The sequence below is a fragment of the Artemia sp. Qi Xiang Cuo genome, chromosome 11 (assembly GCF_049724085.1).
Source record: "Artemia sp. Qi Xiang Cuo chromosome 11, ASM4972408v1, whole genome shotgun sequence".
NCBI lineage: Eukaryota > Metazoa > Arthropoda > Branchiopoda > Anostraca > Artemiidae > Artemia > Artemia sp. Qi Xiang Cuo.
Genome location: NC_142804.1, coordinates 24,771,555 through 24,796,267, shown reverse-complemented (window position 1 = coordinate 24,796,267; position 24,713 = coordinate 24,771,555). Strand labels below are relative to the sequence as shown.

The window sequence follows — 24,713 nt, the reverse complement described above, 5'->3', positions numbered from 1 at the left end:
ATCGTTTATTTAGAGTTGCAAGGAATTGAAAATATGACAGAGAAAAACGGGTATTATTTTCTAAGTAAAGAATAGAAAACACCAAAATTTTTTTTTTGCAACTGATAGTAATAAAACTTCACACATTTCGGCTTCACGTCAGAAGACTTTGTCAAAGGGAAAGAAAAGAGAAGAAAAAGAAGAAAAAAAACTAACCTAGAATAAACGAAACGTAAAAAAACTATAAACTTAACGTATAACCCTATAAACGTACCCTATAAACGTACAACCCTGTAAACCTATAAACGTATAAACTCTTGTTAAAAAAAACTGCACCTGTTTACCTCTATTTTCATTTCGTTTTAATTAAGAACAAAAAAAAATTTGGTACTTGGGCCCTATATGGGTCTTTACAAGGAAACCAGTCACGAAAACCCCGTTTTTAACGGGTTAATTCAAGAGACCGCTATAGATTAATGCAATGCATAGCGTGGTTTTTCAATGCGTTTACGATATTTAAACTGTAGTTTTTTGGGGTTTAGGGGGAGAAAAAGGTACCTAGGTTAGGTTGGGTTACGTGTATAATACATGCTTTGCTTTACCCCCCCCCCCCCCACTAATGTGCAAATATATAGCCCAAATTTGTTTATAAACTATTTTATATTCATCCTATTTCATTTTATTTCATTAGCATTAATCAAACTTGACTTTTTAGAAAGGCCCATATAATGCCCAAGTACCATAATTTTTTAAGAACCTAAAATGTTTTTGAAGTGGTAAATTTTGGGGAGAGGACTAGATTTTAAAGAGAAGCTGAAAAGCTCATAAACCGGCCAATGATATGAAAAATACTCGCCATGATGGAATAATTATGAGATTTTGTCCGAAGGTCTTACTATCATTGGTAAGTGAATTTAGCCCCTAATCCCCATTAGGAATACCACCACATGAGTTTTTGTCAGAAACAAAAAGAAGAACTTTGTTGTTATTTACACCTAGACAAGCTCAATTCCAGGACATTTGAAACAGTGCCAATGGTTGTCACACGGAGAATTACGCAAAACGATATCGGAGGCAGTGATAATTGACTAAGAAAAATAAAAACATCACAATTTGCATGTGTTATCTCTATTTCCTATGAGTCTCAATTGATACAAGAATATTGATGCTATTATTATTAGAGATCTGTGTTAAAAACCAGTTTTAACTTCTGAGCTAATCCCGACTTTATTTGGTTTAGTCAGATTTTGTACTTTCGGTTCGAAGCTGTTTTTGAATTTTGGCGCGCTTTTGCTGATTAGGATTCCTATCTTTTCAATTAAGGTGAGACTTTTCTTTTGTTTTAGAAGGTAAGGGTTTTCTTTTTTTTCAGGTTGTAGATGACTCAAACACAAAAATCAGGTAAAAAATGGACAGCTTAGATTAGCATTTCTTTTGCCGTGAAGTTTTTTAGGTTCTGTAAATAAAACGAAGTTTGTTACCAACAAGTCATTTAAGGTATTTGAGTTTCACTATCATAGGACAATATAAATTCTTAACTTTGGCAAAATTAGAGAGATTTCAGAAATAAGGTTTTGAGCAGGCCACCCCAGCGCGAGAACACCACAACAAAATTCATATAAATATCTATTATTCATCAATTCCAACATCCAGACAAAGAACTATTTTTGAAATATGCTTTTTGAAAGAAAATCGGCTCTTAAAACTTTGGAACGTTTCTACTAAATTCAGTTTATTTACAATATGAGGAATCTGGTATTTGATTGAGAATCTATCTCTCTCTGAATGGGGAAGGTGATACTTCTTGGAGCTGAAGTGGTGGGCAGGAGAAGTTCGAGTCTCAATTATACCCAAATCATGGAAATATTTTTCTGAAGATTGAATATAATTATACTACATTACTATATGCAGGTCTTTCAGTTGTTCGAGATTAAGTATATTGAGAAAAACATATAAAGTTCGGGTTTCCGAGAGATTTTGAAGTCTCACTGGGCGATGAACAAAAGTGCCCAGAATTCTAATGGCCTTATTTTGAATTATCTGAAATGGTTGCCGATGGACCATAAATTTCTTGAGATAGATTACAGGGCAATAATTAAGATATGATTCAATTAGAGATTGGTATAAAACTTTAAGGATGGAAAAAGGAAACACTTGTTTCAATCTAAGTATATCAATAAAAATATCTAATAAGTATATTAGAATCAATCTAATAAGTATATCAATAAAAAAAAACATACAAGGTAGGAGATAACAGAGGAGGCCATCCCAGCGCGAGAACACCACAACAAAATTCATATAAATATCTATTATTCATCAATTCCAAAATCCAGACAAAGAACTATTTTTGAAATATGCTTTTTGAAAGAAAATCGGCTCTTAAAACTTGGTTATTAAACCTAATTGCTCTTAAATTGGCTCTTAAAATTGGCTCTTAAACCTAAGTTATGGGCAAGTTTCAATCTCAAATAATCACAATGCTTATGGAAAGATAAAAGCTCATCGAGAATAATCCCAAGGTAGCGAAATGAATTTACTCTTTTTATCCTACTTTGGTTTACAATTAACTCATCTATGGTAATTTTATTTACTGCCCGCTGTGGCCGCCCAAAAATCATGAATTCAATTTTAGAAAAGTTCGGAGCTAGGGAGTTACATGCAAACCATTAATTCAAAGATTTCACTCCTGTCACCATTTTCTCAACCAACAAAGATGAGGTCTTAGCTTTTACTGTCACTGCCGTATCATCTGCAAAAATTAATGCTAAGCTACTATCTTGGGGTAAAAACCTCGGAAGGTCATATATGTAAATCAAAAATAGTAATGGCCCTAATACTGATCCCTGGGGGACTCCATTATCATCAATAACAATATGGCTTGAAAGGTGCCCATTTATTTCTACCTGAGTTTTTCGACCTTGCAGGTAAGATTTTATTAGATCTAGGCCTTTACCTCTAATACCCGTGTTATTAATTGTCACTCCTCAATTTCACCCAGCAGCGTCGCATACAATCGTGGTTCCGAATAGCCAAACTCGTTCACTCTGACGCCACTGTGAGGCCACACGATTAGGATTTCCCTTTCACTAGTAGCCTGTTTAGATCAGTCGGTTTTGCTTTACAGCATAGTAGAGGTAATATACAATAGCAATAAGTCCTATACTCTCCATTGAATATTTTTGACGCACATCTAGAACCACACAAGCTTCATGAACCAGCCTTCGCGCACGCGCAATGAAAATTTTTCCGATGGAAAATTAAGTAGCAACTGAAACTATGGCTCTGACGGAACGGGAAACTTCCCAAATTGCGCGCTATGAAATCTGTGTCATGTATGGAGAAATAGTTCGCTACTGTGTGTTACTTCTATTGTGCTTTACAGTAGTACATACTACAATGAGTCATATTTTGCACTTTTTAGTCGTAAAATAAGCAACTAGCGTCCTTTTATTAATACCTTCCCAATCTAAGCAAGACTTAGCAGCTTCCTTATTGATCATGAACCTTGCTCCCTGCCTACATACACCTTTGTTCCTGCCTGAGTAAATAAATTCTATAATCACTTAATTCTGTGTTTCCTACCCCCGGGACATGGGTTTTGGAGACTTAACACTAACTTGTGATATTTTTCAATACCTGTGGGATCCTAAGACTAGCGCTTTATTGAAAACTGTACTTGCTTGTTTTTTTTTCGAGGATTATAATTATATGTAAAAGTTATCGATACCATGACAAATGAAAGACTATTAAGAGCCTTATAATATAAGGCTCTTAATAAGACTAACATAGTCTTATTATATGTTTATATATTATATGTTTATATATACTTTATATGTTTTTCTCAATATACTTAATCTCGAACAACTGAAAGACCTGCATATAGTAATGTAGTATAATTATATTCAATCTTCAGAAAAATATTTCCATGATTTGGGTATAATTGAGACTCGAACTTCTCCTGCCCACCACTTCAGCTCCAAGAAGTATCACCTTCCCCCATTCAGAGAGAGATAGATTCTCAATCAAATACCAGATTCCTCATATTGTAAATAAACTGAATTTAGTAGAAACGTTCCCAAGTTTTAAGAGCCGATTTTCTTTCAAAAGCATATTTCAAAAATAGTTCCTTGTCTGGATGTTGGGATTGATGAATAATAGATATTTATATGAATTTTGTTGTGGTGTTCTCGCGCTGGGGTGGCCTCCTCTGTTATCTCCTACCTTGTATGTTTTTTTATTGATATACTTATTTGTTATTTTGGCAGTTTCTTATCTCTGTTTATGGCCGACACATCGAGCCCAGCTCCCCCTTCACCAGTTTAGAAAATTATTTATCATGTATTTTGTCAATAAAAGATCTTGTCTTGATCTCTCGCGGGAATTATCGCCTAGTAAACGACATGGTATTTACACTGAACTCTTATTGACAGATACATTTTCTGAGTTTGTTAGTTTGGTGGGCTTTTTCTGGCTGAAAAACACCTCCATTCATTCTGGACGTTGATGACCCATAGAGTTTTCCATATCTAGCAGGCACCATTGCTTTTCCTGTGGCTATAATAAGTTTCAATGATTTAAATAATATAGAATTACAACTTTGAATGTTACAACGTCAAAGAAATATGAATATTTTTGTTTGGCCTGTGTTGTTCTTAGGGAGGAAAGTTATAAATGCAGCTAGGAACACTATTGAAAATTCTTTAAGTTTAGTAGAAGAGGAGGGTGTTTTACAAGAAATATTTGAGTGATAACTCATTTTAAACCCAAATTAATTCAACGTGACCGCACCTGCAGAGACGGGAGAAGGAGGAAGGGAACTGGAAAATAGCAGACTAGCCCTGAACTTTTTCCCTACCGCTACAATCCTGATTTTATCTGCAACTATCTGCAAAAATAACAAGAGCAAATCCAATATTCATCGAAAACTTTGACTAACACAAAAATTCTATTCTAAATTTTCTCTAAATTATTTCCTAAGCAAGAATTACTGATGAAACACAAGGCCGATGAATTGGAATCACAGGCCTTTTCAAAGCACTAAAAAGCTTGAGCGCAATAACCGAGGGGGATCTACTGCTCCTATTTTTTATTAGGGTAAATCGGCTGATGCAAATATATCACGTAAAATTAGTGGAAAAATATTAGTCTCAGTCAGTAAAAAACAAAAATACAAGTGCTTTTAGCAGCAATATCACCCATTTCAATCAGTAAAAATTACCAGCTAGTCGCTAAAAGGCCATCCTTCATCCTTCTACAGTTGTGACGAATCTCAATTTTTTAACCTATTTTCTAGTAGGTATCGCTCTTTAGATTATGTGGACGAGCCCTCCATAACAGCTGATATCACGTTTAAATTACGCTCAAACACTTCCTGGATAATCGTAGGCAGAGCAATAGCGCTGCCTAAGTAAAGAACGACGTTGGCACAATGTGTTGTTTATTTTTTTTTTTTTTCTAGACTAGGGCACTTTGTATCGAAGGAGTTGTCGTAGAAACTTCGAAAAGAGCTCATTCGATTGGAAATTGTAATGGGTAGTGCCCTTTTTAATAGTCGAAAGTGACTGGAAGGCAACTAACACCCTGTCCACGCCCACCAATTCCCCAAACACATCCAATCAAAATTTTGAGATAGCCATTTTGTTCAACGTAGTTGATTTCCACATAGAAATTTTGAGGAGGACACTGCCCCCACAACCCTCATGGCAACGGTTGTAAGTTATGCCCTGGGGGCATATAAGATTTTTATAGAAAGCTTTGTCGTAGAAACTTCAAAAAGGGCTCATTCGATTTGAAATTCAAAGGGCTAGTGCCCTTTTTAATAGTCAAAAGGAATGAGAGGGCTACTAACCCCTTTCTCACGCCAACCTTTTCCCCAAACACATCCAATCAAAATTTTGAGATAGCAATTTTTTTCAACATAGCTGAAAGTTCTGGAAATTTGGTCTTTGAGGATGACAACCCCCCCCCCCACAACCCTCAGGGCAAGGGTTGTAAGTTATGCCCTGGGGGCATATAAGGTTTTCATAGAAAGCGTTGTCGCAGAAAATTCAAAAAGGGCTCATTCGATTGGAAATTGAAATGGCTTGTGCCCTTTTTATAAGTCAAAAATGATTGGAGGGTAACTAACCAACCTCTTACGCCCACCTTTTCCCCAAACACATCCAATCACAATTTTTAGATAGCCATTTTTTTCAACACAGTTGAAAAGTTTGGAAATTAGGTCTTTAAGGATAACAACCCCCTGCACCACAGCCTTCAGGGCAAGGGTTGTAAGTTATGCCCTGGGGGCATATAAGATTTTATAGAAAGTGTTGTCGTCGAAACTTCATTCGATTGGAAATTAAAATGGCTAGTGCCCTTTTTAATAGTCGAATGTAATTGGAGGGCAACTAACCCCCCTCTCACGCCCACCATTTCCCCAAAACACACACAATCCAAATTTTGAGATAGCCATTTTTTTCAACGTAGTTAAAAGTTATGGAAATTAGGTCTTTGAGGATGACACCTCCCCCACAGCCCTCAGGGCAAGGGTTGTAAGTTATGCCCTGGGGGCATGTAAGGTTTTTATAGAAAATGTTGTCGTAGAAACTTCAAAAAGGGCTAATTTGATTGGAAATGGAAAGGGTTAGTGCCCTTTTTAATATTCGAAAGTGATTGAAGGGCATTTATCCCCCCTCTCGCGCCCACCCTTTCTCCAAACACATCCAATCAAAATTTTGAGATATTCATTTTGTTCAGCGTAGTTAAAAGTTCTGAAAAATAGGTCTTTGAGGATGACAACCCTTCCCCCCCAACCCTCAGTTCAAGGGTTGTAAGTTATGCCCTGGGGTCATATATGGTTTCTATATAAATTTTGTCGTAGAAACTTCAAAAAGGGCTCATTTGATTGGAAATTGAAAGGGCTAGTCCCCTTTTTTATAGTCGAAAGTGAATGGAGAGCGACTAACCCCTCTCTCACGCCCACCATTTCCCCAAACACATTCAATCAAAGTTTTGAGATAGCCATTTTGTTCAAGGTGGTTGAAAAGTCTGAAAATTATGTATTTAAGGATGACAAAACCCCAAGAGCCCCCAGGACAAAGGTTGTAGGTTATGCCCTGGGGGAATTTAAGGTATTTATACATAGCTTTATCGCAGAAACTGTCTAGAACGGTTCAGAAACGGTCTAGTGCCCATTTTAATAGTTGAAAGTGATTGGAGGGTAATTAGCCCCCCTCTCACGCCCACCATTTTTCCGAACACTTCCAATCAACATTTTCAGATAGCCATTTTGTTCAACGTAGTTGAAAGTTCTGTAAATTAGGTCTTTGAGGATGACACTCCCCCCAGAGCCCTCAGGGCTAAGGTTGTAGGTTATGCGCTGGGGGCATATAAGGTTTTTATTTAAATCTTAAATGTTTTAAAAGTTTTAAGTGTTTTCACTTTCATAACTTTAAGAAATCAAAAATTAATTAAGATTGTAATGAATGAACATCAACATATGCACATTAAACTGGCAATACACATTTTTTTCAACAAATTCAGTAGAATTTTTTCAATAAAGTACAAATTAAATTCTATCTTGTAGAAAACTTTGGGTTTAAAATCATATTCATAATAATTTCTGCTCGTTTAGAGTTTGACTCTGTTATTTATATTAATTTCTGTTTGTTATTGTTTCATTCATTTATTGACATTGATTTGTGGTAGTTGTATGCTTGGTAGATTATTCGATTCTTTTTTTTTCATTTTTGGTTTAATGGAGTTCTTTACTCTTTTTTGAAAAACTTATTTTTTGCAAAAAGTTTTTTTGATTAATAAAAATAAACAATATGTTTGGATTGGACAGACCTACTGGGATGAAACTTTCAACAAAGCTAGTAACCAATAAGACTGGCTGTTTTACCATTATGAGTCCCATATAAACTTTGGGACATTTTATGACCAAATACCATATTGGTCATAAATAGGCTGTTGCACCAATAGCATAACTACAGCCTATTACCATTGCTTTTTCCTTCCATGAGCCAAACCGGCCTAAGGTGGAGTAATACGGACCTCTATTTGTATCCGACAGTGCATTAAAGAAATCCCACATTTTTCACTGACATCTTTCTTCTTGTTCCTGTAACTGAATGTAAAATTTATCTGAGTCACTGTTATATCCATCATTCAGCTCTACGGCAGCACATGACTGATCCTTCGTGGTTTTTGTCTTGGCTGTGAAACTAGAAGCACATTCCTAAGCTAAACAAGATTTAAAGATTCCTTATTCATGTAAAGTCTTATTCTCTGCCTATACACCCCATTATACCTAGCTGAATAAATAAATTCTATATTCCTCTAATTTCATGTTTTGTAACAAAAGTTAAAGATAAAACAAAAACTCGGAAAAAGAGAATACTAATAGCACTGCAGGGACTTTTAAAGGTAAAATAAAAGCATTGCATTGTTTGCCATTGACATTACAAAATTTGACAATTTTCAACGTGTTCAAAGTTTCTTTTCAAGTTATAAATCAAAATCTATATAGCCATTAAACACAATATAGACTTCAATAATCAACTTATTGGATAGATTTGAAACTAGTGCTTTAACAAAAATTGAAAATCACAGTGTAAAATAGAAAAAAACAAATTTGTATTGAATAATGTTTATTGTGAATAATGATGATTCTGTGAGAGAACAATCATTTAAACAATAGATTATATTATTTTATTTTATTAGTGCAGCATCTATGCTGCACTCATCTTTCTCATTTGCAAAGATGACAACCAAAAAGGAGACAGTGTCATTATCCTTGATCCTGAACAACTTTGATCAACTTATCGCGTCTAATCAATACGTTTTAGTCATATTTTGCGCTCCTTGGTGCAGCCATTGCAATAATTAAGCCCCAGGATATACCAAAGCTGCACAGAAATTGGCTACTCCGGGATCATCAATAAGACTTGGAGAAATCAACACGGATGTAGAACTAGATATTTTCAATAGATATTGTATTTCAGTGTATGAACCATTAAAACTATTCAAAAATGGCCAGCCATTATATTATACCGGTGGAACTACCTCAGAGTAAATAGTTTAGTGGCTCTTGGAAATAGTGAAGGGAGAGGACAGCAGGGGCATCGTTTCAGGGGAGGGGGGCAAAAGTGGGCAGCCCCACCCCCAACCCCCGATTTGGAAAAAAATTATTACATAGCCCATGCTCCTTGACTATCTGGATATGGGCCCCTTTTGGCCCTCCCCCCCCTCCGTAATAAAATGCTGGAGCTACGCCCCTGGAGGACAGTATAGTACATAAAGAAGCAGAAGTAATTGTTTTGAACCATTAAAATTTTACCAAGTTCATTGAGTCCTATCATTACATTTTAGTCAATTTTTACGATCATATGCATGGCTATTGCCAGAAATTAGCGCCGGAATATATCAAACTGCCCAGAAATTGACTGCTGAGGGATCATCAAGGGAATTTACAAAACTTGACGCCTCACATAAAGAGTATTTTGCTTGGAAATATTAAATCACAGGCTATCCTACATTAATGCTATTCGAAAACTTCACAACCAAAGGTCCAATATATTACACAAGAGGTGGAAGGTCATGAATGATCGTTGATTGGCTTAAAACAAAATACTGGACAAATTGCAACTAGCTTGAAAAATATAAACGACGCCAAATCATTCATTGAAGACAATGAAATCCTTTATTAACAGAGAATCTTTGTCATTGGTTTTTGATTTATGTTAAGGAGTCTCTAGTATTTTCACTGGGGGTGATGAATATCACTTTGTTATTTTCGTCTTAAAGACCTCTGAGCAGTATAATCAAACTCATCAAGCGGCTAAGCAACTCGCTGCTCTGTTTAAAAGACAAGTAGTGTTTCTGATTTACGATACACAAAAAGAAAATTTTTTCGCTGCAGTTTTCGGTGCTAAACACTCTGAATACCCAACAATAAGATTAGTTCGTGTATATGTAACAGATATTACAAGATACAGACCACAAAAATTCAGTCTTGCTCTAGAAACTATGAGTGCCTTCCTACAGTCTGTTCTTAATAATAAACTTCAGCCTTTTCTAGGCTGAGTCTTGTTTTATGTCCCGTTGTTTATTGTCCTAGTCTAGTTTTATAGCCCGAGCTATTCCCTCTCCGCAATAACGATTCCTGGATTCAGGAACGGGATGATTCCCCTCTCGCCGTACAGCCCAGGGGTGTTTTACGATTCCTGTTTTTGAACACCTTGCTGAAAAAAAACAAAAATAAAAGTAGCTCGTAATTCCTAAGATTGATATACTTGCTAATCAACTTGAAAGCATACAAATTGATAGTTTTTTTTTAAATAACACTTTTCAGGAAGGGAGACAACGCGGGTATAGATTATAAAGGCACAGGAGCCGTAGAAGATTTAAGTAAATTTATCGAAAGACACCGAAAACTTTTTATATGATAAAATTGAGCCTTAAGATTATTGATATGTTTTTAACATTACTATACTTTTGATACCAATTTGATACCCTGAGTTATATACTCAAAAAAAAGAAAAAGATTTAGATAACATCTTGAAACACCGAAATAGATTTCATTGACTGAAAATAAGTAGCAAAAATTTAGATAAACAGGACTTAAAAGCATAGCATACATATACAGTACTATATACAACATCAACTTGATTAATAAAATATACTTTAAATATCTACTGCAATCTATGAAAACTTCAAGAGACTGTCAGATAGAGAGGGGGGCACCATTGTTTTGGACTCATGTAGTTTTACATGACTTCTAAGCCACCCTTCCTGCTAACATGTCTGCATTTTCTTAACGTGCAAATAACAGTTCAACAGGAACAAATGTTTCTATTTGACAGTGAAACAACAAAAATATTTGACAGAGAGCATATCGATATTTTCTTCCATTTTTTTTCTTGTAATTTGTACGAACCCATTCCCCCTCCCCTTAAAAGTTTTTTTTAAAGAGGCCGTAAACTCTACAACCCTAAAAAATTAATACATTTTTCGAAAAAAACAAAGAATTTGTTCAATATGATAAAGATTGCCTATAAATCAATGATTTGTTTTACAACATTACTACACTGTCCGTATCGATCCTAGCCTGATTCATATACTCAAAACATAGTTAAGATTTGGACAACACTTAGAAAGAATAGAATGAATTTAATACACCGATAACAAATAAGTAGAATTTAGATGTTCTAACAACTTTATACACTAACTGTACATACTGCTACTACTAATAATTCACCGCAGCACCAAGCCACCTGAGGCCGACACAGCTACGCATGCCCCCCTCCATCCCACTCTACTCAAAGCCTCCCTCTTTACACCCTCCCAGGATGTTTTTGCTGTACATAGCATCAAGACATGTCTTTTTTTTATCTAATTTACGGAAAGATAATCCCCCCCCCCGAAAAAAACAAAGATTTGTACGCCGTTTTCCATTTTAATATCTCATTTTAAGAACTTGCTATTTACTAATTTAAATTTAATTCTTTCTCTGTATTATTTTAGCTCATTGGCTACAAGTTGGCCGTTGAAATGGTTATATGAGTTTCACCTGGTAACACGTATTGTTCCGACGATAGATAGATAAAGGAGACATCTAAATATATTGCAGGAGCCACCAAATCGACAGAAGGTCAAACTGAACAATAAATACGTAGCTAGGATGAATCAAAGATTAGACTAAACTCCCACCATTGCAAACTTTAAGTACGTCACTAAGAACAGAATCCATGTAAGCAAACCAGGGTTTATATTTTCTTATTTATTGAACTCCTCATCTAACACTGTCCGAGGCACTAATTTCAAAGAGTTTTTATTCTTTATTTTGAATCCCCTCTCCCAAAGGACATTCTTTGTTTAAATTAGCCTAGAGACTGTCGATGTTTTGGCCTACAAATGTACTTATAGCAAGAACCAAGACTCTACCCTAAAGTCCCGCTGAAAGAAGCGATAAAAAACGAAGACCGTATGAAAGAAAGGAAGCAGTGGGACCTGATCCCTTCTAACGACTTGAAGTATTTTTAAACAATTTTCTAGTTTTTTTTTCAGCGTTTCACTATTTTCATGACTATTACTTCTAGCACGGCTATTCCAACCCTTCTTTTTTCGTTGGTGCTACCAAGACATCAACTAATTTTGTGACCAAATGATCTCTCTCAACTTTTTACGAGCATCCGTTCTACAGGGAGTAAACAATTATGGCAGTCAAATTGCTGTCTACTTAATCTTTGCTAGCACACTGACCGTGATAAAAACTTATGTATTTGCGTCAGACGCCCAATTCTCTTCTGTTTCCATTGTTTTTCAGGCTAACTGGCAGTGCCTCATGAGTGGATATGATAAGGAAGATATTTCCCTTTGTTTTCCACTATTAACTCACTTGGGGGTCTATAAGCCCGAAACGAACGGTTTGTCATTTCCTTTGCCACACGTTATTCAAATTACAAGTTATGATAGCCAGGACTAGATAAAGGGCGATTTGAGCGGTCAGGGCGATCAGGCCCCACATTTGAAAGGGTCCCGCGTTGCCATCAAAATGAACAAAAAAAAAAGGTTTTGAAATTTAATGCAAATTGTTTTTGACAATGAGGGATAAATTATGAGCTATTTAAATGATTAAAAATATATTTATTTGAAGTTCACATTGCTGGATGAGATTTATTAACGTGCTTATTATTATATAATATATATTTTATAATATATAGAACAGATGACCGTAAAAGTTAATGTCAAATTTGTTGAATTTAATTGAGATAGTTCTAAATTAGATAGATTTTGTATTACGTACTTGAACTACTTTACGTACGTAAACTACTATGCAGGTATGTTTAATTAAATATTTAATACATAGAGAGGACCCCACGAAAAAAAATCCAAGCGGACCCCGCACTTATTCAATCCAGGTCCTAAAGACAGCATCTTTCAAGAAAGTCTAGATTTCAACTTTAAAAGCAACTATAAATAGATACAATAAAATATTCAATAAAATATTCTAATCCTTATTAACTATATAAAACCACAACTCAACAACAAATTTCCCTTCAAATTTCTGTGATTCAGTAAGCATCACGGGTATCAGATTGGTATCCAAGTCGCTAGTGTAAGCTGATGGAAGGGCCTCTCCGCAACTCCCTGCAGTATACTCAGGCTGAAAAAAAATTCAATGTGAAGTTAAAGTACAATAAAAGCGGACACTGATAACCTACTTACTAACGAACTCACAGAAACACGCAAAAAGAGACAGATGGAAATAAACCGAAAATGCATCCTGGATGAAACCAGAACCCAAAAATAGCCACTGATTGATTCAATATTCTCTTCTTTATATTTAGATGGTAGGTTTTCCATTGACTAAATTTCCCTTGACCTTTAAACATTTATTGAAATTATCAGTGTGTGAGCATAAATAATTTTTAAAATAATGATACGTTGAAACGAATTTAGAAACCAAATTTAAAAAGAACATTTAAATAGAACTAGAAATTAAATAGAAATAGAAATTAAATTAAATAGAAATAGAATTGAAAAAGAACATTGCATAATCAACATTTTTTAATACACATGAAGTAATGCATTTCTATGATAAAGGAATACTAGATGACAAACAAAACATAATGATATTGAACGCGTTATAACCAATGAATGGGCATCAAACGCTTAACTCTTCTTCCGAAAGATGCATCTCTCAAGTATATCTACGCAATGTACTGCCGTCCTATGCCATAGGGCAATCCAATTCAATTTCAGAAATTGACCCTACATTAAGCTTTCCATTTCTGGTTGAAAGGGATTTCTGAATTGTGAGTTAATGCCGTACAGAATCTGTTTCTGTCTTTTCTTTTAAATGATCATAAAACGAATGTGGACCATCATTACCCTTTATTAAGTTTTTGTTAGGGTATTGTCCCCTTTATCAAGTAATTATAATACATAAAATATACCCATAAAATAATTTTTTTGTGGAAAAAATACATCTTACTTAATCCAATTCCTTTCAAACCTTTAAAAAGAGCACTAGAACCTCCAATTTCAATGTGAATTAACCCTTTTCCAAGTTTCTAAGACCACCCCTTCTTCCACACGAAGTGGTCAAAAGAAAATAAGTACACAGAGGCCCATCGTTCTTCACCAAGTGTCCCCTATAGTTCTTCAAACATACCAATGAACGTTAAATTATTTCAGAAAATTTTCTGACATTTTCAAATATTTTCATTTGGTAAAAATTTTCACTAAAACACATCTAAGAGCCTTAAGATTTAGTTTTGTTTTTGAATCTTTCATATATTTGTTATTGTCTTTTCATACACCTACAAAAACTCTGCTATTTCCTTTTGTTCATAAATGTGCACATATTCAGGAAGAAAAGAAGATTATAAAGGGTTAACCATATAGTTTTTAAACAAACTATTCTAAAACTATCCATCACATCAAAGATTATTGAGATATTTCTTTTTAAGTATAATTTAGTGCAATATAAAAGAGCTTCTCATTTCAAATTGCAAGTAATTATAGCTTTATTGTCATCCTCAGTTGACTACATTGTCCTGTAAGTGCTGAATGAAGCTTGACAGGTGGTTTAAAATAAGGTATTTGTTGATAGTTCATTTCTTAACAACCTTTCAAAGCAAAAGATAAGCACATGGAGGCCATGAAGAGAGGGGCTAGGGGTTAAGGAATGTACCACATCCATACAATAGGACGTATAAAAATGCACAAAAAGAACACTCCAGTTTAAATCTTGGCAAAAATAGCTCCCAGTAGTACTTCCCCTCCCCTCCTTCCTTGAAAAATTTTCTTGGCAGCACTCTTGGACGGGTGCACCTTCAAACATTAACACGTTATGTTGTATTTAAAGTAGGCTAATTTTTCCCTAAGCCTTTCTAAGAAAGTAACCATAAAAGGAATTGAGCCTGTGAGGGAATTTGATGCTCTATTTCTGTATCATTTTTTTTAATCGTGATTTTTTTTTATGATTTTGTCTTTCATAGGCAGCGCTCTAGCGCTGCCGCGCTGCCTAAGTAAAGAACGATGTGGGCACAATGTGTTTTTTTTCTTCACACCCGGGCACTTCGTATCGAAAGAGCTGTCGTAGAAACTTCCAAAAGGATTCACTCGATTTGAAATTGGGTTACCTAGTGCCATTTTTAATAGTCAAAAGTGATTGGAGGGCAACTGTCCCCCCACCACGCTAGTCATTCCCCCAAATACATACACTAAAAATTTTGAAATATCAATTTTGTTAAACATAGTTTATTTCCACATAGAAAATATATTTTTAAGGACGACACTCCCCCAAAATCCTCGGGGCAAGGGTTTCAAGTTATGCCCTGGGGGCATATAAGGTTTTTTTTATAGAAGGTGTTGTCGTAGAAACTTTAAAAAAAGTTCATTCGATTAGAAATTAAAAGAGCTAGTGCCCTTTTTAATAGTCGTAAGTGATTTGAGGGAAAATTGCCCCCTCCCCTCCCCTAAGCCGATCATCCCCCTAAACACAGCCAATCAAACTTTTGAGATAGCCATTTTGTTCAGCGTAGTTGATTTCCAGATAGAAAATATATTTTTGACGAGGACACTCCCCCACAACCCTCAGGGCAAGGGTTTATAAGTTATGCCCTGGGGGCATATATAATTTGTATATAAGGCGTTGTCGTAGAAACTTCAAAAAAGGCTCATTCGATTGGAAATTCAAAGGGCTAGTGCCCGTTTTAATAGTCGGAAGTGATTGGAGAGCAACTAGCCCCCCCCCCCACACACACACATCATTCCCCCAAACACATCGAATCAAAATTTTGAGATAGCCATTTTGTTCAACGAAGTTGATTTCCCGATAGAAAATATGTTTTTGAGGAGGACAATCCCCTACAACCCTCGGGGCAAGAGTTTTAAGTTATGCCCTGGGGGTATATATGGTTTTTATAGAAGGTGTTGTCATAGAAACTTCAAAAAAGGCTCATTCGATTGGAAATTCAAAGAGCTAGTGCCCTTTATAATAGTTGAAAGTGATTGGACGGTAACTAACCCCCCTCTCACGCCCAACTCTTCCCCAAACACACCCAATCAAAATTTTGAGATAGCCATTTTGTTCAACGTAGTTTAAAATTCTGGAAATTAGGTCTTTGAGGATGACAACCCCCTCACAACCCTTAGGACAAGGATTGAAGTTATGCCCTGGGAGCAGATACAGTTTTTATAGAAAGCGTTGTCATAGAAACTTCAAAAAGGGCTCATTCGATTAGAAATTGAAAGGGCTTGTGCCCTTTTTAAAAGTCGAAAGTATTTCGAAGGCCACTAACACCACTTCAACGCCCACCATTTTCCCAAACACATCACTTCCAATCCAAATTTTTAAGTGGCCATATTGTTCCACAGAGTTAAAGTTCAGAAATTTATATCTTTTAGCAGTACACTTCCCTCACAGTCTTCAGGGCAAGGGTTACAAGTTATGCCCTGGGGGCATATAAGTTTGTATTGAAATCTTTATCGAAGAAACTTGAAAAAGGGCTCATTCGATTGGAAATTCAAAGGTCTAGTGCCCTTTTTAATAGTCGAAAGTGATTTGAGGGCAACTAACCCCCCTCTCTCGCCCACTTTTTCCTCAAACACATCCAATAAAAATTTTTAGATTGCCATTTTGTTCAGTGTTGTGGATTTCCAGATAGAAATTATGTTTTTGAGGAGGACCCTCCCCCACAGCCCTCAGGGCAAGGGTTGCAAGTTATGCCCTGGGGACATATAAGGTTTTTACTGAACGTGTCGTCGTAGAATCTTTAAAAAGGGCTCACTTGATTGGAAATTCAAATGGCTAGTGCCCGTTTTGATAGTCAAAAGTGATTGGAAAGCAACTAACACCCCTTCCACGCCCACCATTTACCCAAATACATCCAATCAAAATTTTGAGATAGCAATTTTCTTCAATGCAGTTTAAAGTTCAGGAAATTATACCTTTGTGCAGGACACTCCCCCCCACAGTCTTCAGAGCCAGGGTTATAAATTATGCCCTGGGGGCATATAAGATTCTTAATGACATTTTTGTCGTAGAAACTTGAAAATGGGCTCTCTTGATAGAAAATTGAAAGGGCTGGTACCCTTTTTAAGATTCATAAGTGATCGGAGGGCAACTAACCCCCCTCTCAGGCCCACCATTTCCCCAAACACATCCAATCAAAATTTTTAGATAGCCATTTTATTCAACGCAGTTGAAAGTTTTTGAAATTAGGTCTTTAAGGATGACAACCCATCCCCCCTACAACCCTCAGGGCAAGGGTTTTAAGTTATGCCCTGGGAGCATGTAAGGTTTTTATTGAAAGCGATGTTATAAAAACATCCAAAAGGGCTCATTCAATTGAAAATTGAAAGGGATATTGCCCTTTTAATAGTCGACAGTGATTGGAGAGTAATTAACCCCCTCTCACGCCCTCCATTTCCCCAAACACATTCAATCAAAGTTTAGAGATAGCCATTTTGTTCAACGTAGTTGAAAGTTCTGGAAATTACGTATTGAAGGATGACAAACCCCCCCCTGTCCCCAAGATAAAGGTTGTAAGGTATACCCTGGGGGCATATAAGGTTTTTAATGATAGAGTTGTCGTAAAAACTTCCAAAGGGGCTCATTCAATTGGAAATTGAGAGGGCTAGTGCCCTTTATAATAGTTGAAAGTGATTGGAGGGTAAATAACCCCCCTCTGACGGCCACCATTCCCCCAAACACATCCAATCAAAATTTTCCGATAGCCATTTTATTCAACGTAGTAGAAAATTCTGGAATTTCGGTATTTGAGCATGACAACCCCCCCCCCACCCTCAGGTCGAGGGTTGTAAGATATCTTCTGGGGGCAAATAAAGTTTTTATTGAAAGTTTTGTCGTAAAATTTTCAAAAGGGCTCATTTGATTGTAAATTGAAAGGGCTAGTGCCTTTTTTAATAGTTGAAAGTGATTGGAGAAAGACTAACACCCCTTCACGCCCACCATTTTCCCAGACACATCCAATCAAAATTTTGAGATAGCAATTTTGTTGAACGTAAATGAAAGTTCTGGAAATTAGGTCTTAGAGGATGACAACCACCCCCACAGCCCTTAGGGTAAGAGTTGTAATTTATGCCCTGGGGGCATATAAGGTGCTTATAGGAAGTGTTGTCGCAGAAACTCAAAAAAGGCTCATTCGATTGGAAATCGAAAGGCTTAGTGCCCTTTTTAATAGTCAAAAGTGATTGGAAGTCTTGAAATTTTTATACTAAAGATCGATGTGGGTATAATGTATTATTTTGTTGTTGTTTAGACCAGGGCACTTTGTATCGAAGGAGTTGTCATAGAAACTTCGAAAAGGGCTCATTCAATTGAAAATAGAAAGGGCTGATGCCCATTTTAATAGTCGAAAGTGATTGGGGGAAAACTAATCCCCCTACCACGCCCACCCACCCATTTTACCTTATGTTTAAAAACTAAATGTTGCCATAAGATTAAATAAAAATGCACTGTGTTAATGCTAATTCCCAATAGGGCATGTCAGCCTTCAAAAGGGGCTCATTCAATTGGAAAGTAAGAGTTCTAGTGCCTTTTTTAATAGTCTGAAATGATTGGAGGGCAACTAGCCCCCCCCCCCACGCCAATCATTCCCCCAAATACATCCAGTATACATCCAAATACCCCAGAAACTTCAAAAAAGGCTCATTCGATTGGAAATTCAAAGGGCTAGTGCCCTTTTTATTAGTCGAAAGTGATTGGAAGCCACCTAGCCCCCCCCCCCCAAGCCCATCATTCCTCCAAACGCATTCAATAAAAATTATTAGATAGCCATTTTGTTCAGCGTAGTTGATTTCCAGATAGAAAATATGTTTTTGAGGAGGACACTCCCCCACAATCCTCGGGGCAAGGGTTTTAAGTTATGCCCTGGGGGCATATAAGGTTTTTAAAGAAGGCATTGTCGTAGAAACTTCAAAAAAAATCATTCGATTTGAAATTCAAAGGGTTAGTACCCTTTTTAATAGTCGAAAGTGATTGGAGGGCAACTAGCCCCCCCCTCCCACACGCCCATCATTCCCCCAATCACATCCAATGACAATTTTGAGATAGCCATTTTGTTCAGCGTAGTTGATTTCCAGATAGAAAATATATTTTTGAGGAGGACAGTCCCCCACAACCCTCGGGGCAAGGGTTTTAAGTGATACCCTCGGGGCATATAAGGTTTTTATTGAAAGCGTTGTCGTAGAAACTTAAAAAGGGCTCATTCAATTTGAAATTGAAAGGGCTAATGTCTTTTTTAATAGTTGAAAGTGATTGGATAGTGACTAACGCCCCTATCACGCCCAAAATTTTCCAAAACACATCCAATCAAAATTTTGCCTATGATTTATACAACAACTTTCTATATAAACCTTATATGCCCCCGGGGCATAACTAAAACCCTTGCGTGAGAGGGCTTGTGGGCGTGAGAGGGGCTTTAGTTGCCCCAAAGGGATAGTGTCCTTTTTAATAGTCACAAATGATTGGATAGCAACAAACCCCCTTCTCATGCCCACCATTCCCCATTACATATCCAATCAAAAATTTGTAATAGCCATTTTAATCGACCTTGTTGAAAGTTCGTTGGTAGTTTTGGAAATTAGGTTTTTAAGGATGACAACCCCTCCCCCATAGCCCTCTGGGCAAGGGTTGTAAGTTATGCCCTGGGGCATATAAAGTTTTTATTGAAAGCGTTCTTGTAGAAACTTAAAAAGGGCTCATTCATTTGGAAATTGAAAGGGCTAGTGCCTTTTTTAATAGTTGAAAGTGATTGGATAGCGATTAACGCCCCTATCATGCCCACCATTTTCCAAAACACATCCAATCAAAATTTTGAGATATCCATTTTGTTCAACGTAGATGAAAGTTCTGGAAATTAGGTCTTTTAGGATGATAACCCCCTCAGAGCCCTCAGTGCAAGGGTGGTAAGTTATACCTTGGGGGCATATAAGGTTCATATAGAAAGTTGCTGTATAAATTATAGGCAGCACGATCACGCGGCCTAAGTAAAGAACGGGGACACTCGAGAACGAGACAAGAAACGGGGACTAAGTAAAGAGGAGGACACTCTCCCACAACCATCAGGGCAAGGGTTTTAAGTTATGCCTGGGGGCATATAAGAACGATGTTGGCACAATGTCTTATTTATTAATTTTTTCCTTTAGAGCAGGACACTTTGTATCGAAGAAATTGTCGTGGAAACTTCGAAAAGCGCTCATTCAATTGGAAATTAGAGTGGCTTGTGCCCTTTTTAATAGTCGAAAGTTATTGGAAGGCAACTAACACCCCTTTCATGCCCACCATTTCCCCAAACAAATCCAATCAAAATTTTGAGATAGCCATGTTGTTTAACGTAGTTGAAAGTTCTGGAATTGCGGTCTCAGAGGATAACAACCACCCTAACAGAACTTGGGGTAAGGGTTGTAATTTATGCCCTGGGGGCATATAAGGTGTCTATAGAAAGCGTTGTCGTTTCCAAAAGGGCTCATTCGATTGGAAATCGAAAGGCCTAGTGCCCTTTTTAATAGTCGAAAGTGATTGGAAGGCTTGACATTTTTATAGTAAGGATCGAAGTGGGTATAATGTATTATTTTTGTTTTGTTGTTGTTGTTTAGACCATAGCAGGCCAAACTATAAAGTCTTAAAAAACGAAAAGATTTAAAGTATTATTTTCTTTTTCCTGAAAAGACTATGTCAATATAAAACGAACAGAAATTAATTTAAAAAACTTTTTCCACAAAATAAGTTTTTCAAAGAAAAGTAAGAACTCAATTAAACAAAAAATGAGCGAAAATAAAATCAAATAATCTACCAGGCGTGAAACTGCCACAAATCAGCATTGATAAATAAATGAAACCCAAAACGAACAGAAATTACAATAATTAACCGAGTCAAACTCAAAACGAGCATAAATTAACATAAGTTGGGCGCAAAACTTCTATGCCTTCCCAAGGCCAGAACAAAATTTGCACTTTACTGAAAAAATACAAATGAATGTGCATTGTCTGTTTAATATACATACTCTGATATTTAGTAATCAAAATGTTAATATTATTTGATTTATTAAAGTTATAAAGGTAAAAACATTTATATTTTTTTCAGTAAAGTGCAAATTTTTTTCTGGCCTTGGGAAGGCATAGGGGTTTCGCACCCAACTTATGTTAATTTCTGCTCGTTTTGAGTTTGTTTTATTTATCGATGCTGATTTGTGGTAGTTTCACGCTTGGTAGATTATTTGATTTTATTTTTGCTCAATTTTTGTTTAATGGAGTTCTCTACTTTTCTTTGGAAAACTTATTTTGTGGAAAAAGTTTTTTAAATTAATAAACAATAAAAGAGAAGGTGATATCTAAAATTCACACTGGTTTACTTTTCTTTCTGATGCTGTCGTTACTGAGACAAAAGGATAAGGGTTCCATTTTAAATCTAATAAAAAAGAATTCATTAAAATTTTATGACAGTTTCTACAGAAGTGCAGCTACATATATGTTTTGGCACAAGACAATATCAAATCAGGTGATACGTTTAAAGCAGACAATGAAGAAAGAGCTGAATATTGACAGAGCTGAAGACGAATGTGAAACAGCTAAAACAGCGGGTTATAGTTTTTCAATCAACTTTTTTGCTATGATCAAATCACAAAACAAGAGTCAAAGCGTCACCAGAATATATTAAATCTTGTCAGGATTATATGGATTTTGCAAAGAAATTAGAAGTGGATTAACAGGTGTATCAAAGAGAATTGCATTTCAAACGAAGGAAGATGGCAAAACGATTAATCCAAGTGGGAACTTTAATGCTCTTAAAATGGATATAATAAACACAGCGGGAATAACACAAGGCGATAACACAAAGTTCGACCTGATTAATATGGGAGGCTTGCAAAACACAATAGGTGATAATAGGACGGATATAGAGTCATAATGGCAGGTAGCTATTGAGAGAGATAAGACAACTTAAAACATACTATTGCTAGCAAATGAACTGATTTTTGGTCACCAATCTCTGCACCCTGCGGACGACATCTCGCGGGCCGCTCGGGCAAGGCTCAAGCCTTCAACTCTTGCAAATATAGAATAATGTCATCTGCTTTTACTCGCTACGATAGACAGCTTAGGCCTCTAACCCTTAATCGGTTCTTATGCAAACATAGTCTTTCCAGTCTTGTGTTGTTTTTTTAGTTTTGATATTCTCACAGTTTTTTTTTCTGTGTAGATTTTAAAGTTTGTAGCTAACATAGTTCAGCTTATTTATGAGCGTACAAGAAAAACTGTATACACTGGAATACACTTTATTCCAAAAGTGTGGTAATACCCTAAAAACTTCGTCATTTTAATATTCCCCCCCCCCCCAAAAAAAAAAATCTAAAAAAAAAACAGATTTAAAGTATGAATAGACCTAAGAAGGGCCAAGGAGGCAAAAATATTTTGATTTTGATGTCTTCGGTACTTCAGCCAGGCAGTACAGTCAGTTTTAAATATCCATAGCCCCCGTACGTGCACTTTGAACTGAGGAAATTTGAATTGAAGATGGTAGAAATGGAATTAAAATTAATTCAATCTATACAGCAATTTAATAGTTCTTGTAAGAGAAGGTTAAGCCTCTCGCCCTTTGAACATACAGCTCTCTGTATAGAAACAAGAAAGTAAATGGTTCCTTATAACGTAATAATAGCCAAGATCTGATGTCCTGGAGTTGAATGGCTATGTCTGTACCACATACTTCGCTCAATTTTTAAGACCAGTGAACAATTACCAGATAAATTAAGAATGAGAATAAAGATATCTATACGACGAGAACTTGGAACAATTAATTGAAACAAAGCCATAGATTTTTAGAGCATTACAGAGAATAAGGTAAATTATTAGCTTATGCATGTACTAGAACATAGCTATTAAACGGAGTACCATATCCAAATTTGTAAACTAGCACTTGCTCAGCTTGTTTTAATTTTTAACAAATTGTTCACTCACTTTCGACATTTTTTCTCCCTCTTTAGATTGCTTAATCGTAGTTATAAAAGTGACCCCCCCCCCACCTTAAAAAACTCTAAATATCATATACACCAGAAAAGACTGCTCCACCATACCCGACAAGAAAAAAAACCCTTTAAATGTGAACAGCAGCAAACTTGAAGAAATGAACCTACTTCAGCTGAGTCTAGGGTGAATCGAACAGCCATCAAAGAAAGTCCAGCCTCTGACAAGCTGTCTAAATGCTTTGAAAGAGCACTGCAAGTTGAATTAGCAATTGCTTCGCAACTCTTTGAGAGCTGAGGCGGTGACGATGAGACAGAACCCTCTTTGTCTCTTTGGATGATATACAAGTCATTCCATCTAATTGCTTTTTTATTGCACTGAAGCTCCATGCCAGACCGAACTTTTGTTGATTGTTTGCCAGCCAGTGACATGTTATCGATGGGGCTTATTACCCTAGAAATGACACAAAATTTAAATTATGTTGTAAAACGTAACCCTGTGGTAGCACAGTGATCATGATCTCTGTTTGGTAATAGAGCCCGGGTTGAATCTCAGCTGGTACACGGCCTGGGATCGCATGGAAATTACGCATCAGCATCTCCAAATAATCAAACAAGAAGATGTTATGAACTTGGCTCATGTAAACAAAACCGACCCAGATTGACACAGATATAGAAAAAGAAATATTACAATACTTATGGCGAATAAGGATTAAGGCAAGTAAAGAATCATTAGAAACGGCGCCCTATTAATATTCTCTCTTTATTTTCCAATTTTAATAAAAGCCAGCATTATTGAAAGCGTTTCCAAAGGAAAATTTGTTTTATTTCGAATGCTTTCATATACACCTTTTTTGAATTCTAATTTAAAAAGCAAGCAAAATAGGAAAGAAAATATCTAGCAAGAGCAAAAAAGCAAACCAAAACACTAGAAATTAAGACAGAATAAGTATCCTTTGGGAGAAAAAAAATCACAGGAAAAAGTATTGAATTTATAGTGTAGGCCACTGTGAGGTCAGTTGGCTAAAGAAAGAAAACAAAATACATACCGAATTTATGTACGAACGATATTTTTATGTACTCCCAAACCTGTTCGAATACTTTAGATATGACAAAAAAAACTTTTTAAACTCTCTGTATAGAATCACATCCCCTTAATTTTTCACAAGTTGTTCCTTCAGGTTTTCAACTGTTTCAATTTTTCTAGGTCATAACAAGGTTCATGGTGGCATTGACTGCTTTATTGGTTGCCATTGGTTATAGTAGCTATCCATGTTTACGTACACAACCATTGGAGCTCTTTTGACAGAAATTAAAGGATGCCTCGCTCGGGAACCCCATCACCTGGTAGCATCAGTGGCAAAATAAGAATGTCTGTTAATTTATTCTCTAGCACACCAAAGTGATTAAGTTACTTTTTTTCTTTCTTTTATTTCAAAGCACACATTTGACTCGGAGCTTTTTAACATCATAAGGATACCCCATAAAAAGAAAAAAAGATTAGCACTAAACAAAGGAAAACAAGGAAAGAAACAATTTGGCTACGACACAGCTAAAGAAGAATAAACGTTGGCTATCCTATTTTTAGTTATTCTGTTTTTCATTATTAGCTTGATCAAGTCCTTAAAGAATGCAGTGAACCACATTCAATATGTATATAAATTCAAATAATAAAAAAACAAGTTTTTTTTTAACTGGAAGTAAGGGGCGACATCAAAACTCAAAACGAACAGAAATTAGTCCGTATATGAAAGG

The 24,713-nt window shown here is 36.1% G+C and overlaps 1 protein-coding gene and 1 long non-coding RNA gene across 2 annotated transcripts in view; one reads left to right on the top strand and one right to left on the bottom strand.

The window, feature by feature from the left end:
- The first annotated feature begins 1,067 nt into the window (after positions 1-1,067).
- On the top strand, positions 1,068-24,713 carry LOC148946794 (uncharacterized). Its single transcript, XR_016142401.1, has 3 exons — positions 1,068-1,302; positions 11,488-11,713; positions 24,166-24,713. It is a non-coding gene; the product is annotated as an uncharacterized LOC148946794 (long non-coding RNA).
- The window catches only part of Sara (Smad anchor for receptor activation), a 71,436-nt gene continuing 59,570 nt past the window's right edge, over positions 12,848-24,713 (bottom strand). The window contains exons 13-14 of the mRNA XM_089096605.1: positions 23,130-23,412; positions 12,848-13,129 (exon numbers count right to left, since the gene is read on the bottom strand). Of these exons, the coding sequence (XP_088952731.1) occupies positions 12,974-13,129; positions 23,130-23,412 (439 nt within the window). The 3' untranslated portion in view covers positions 12,848-12,973. The remainder of the gene's footprint in view (positions 13,130-23,129; positions 23,413-24,713) is intronic.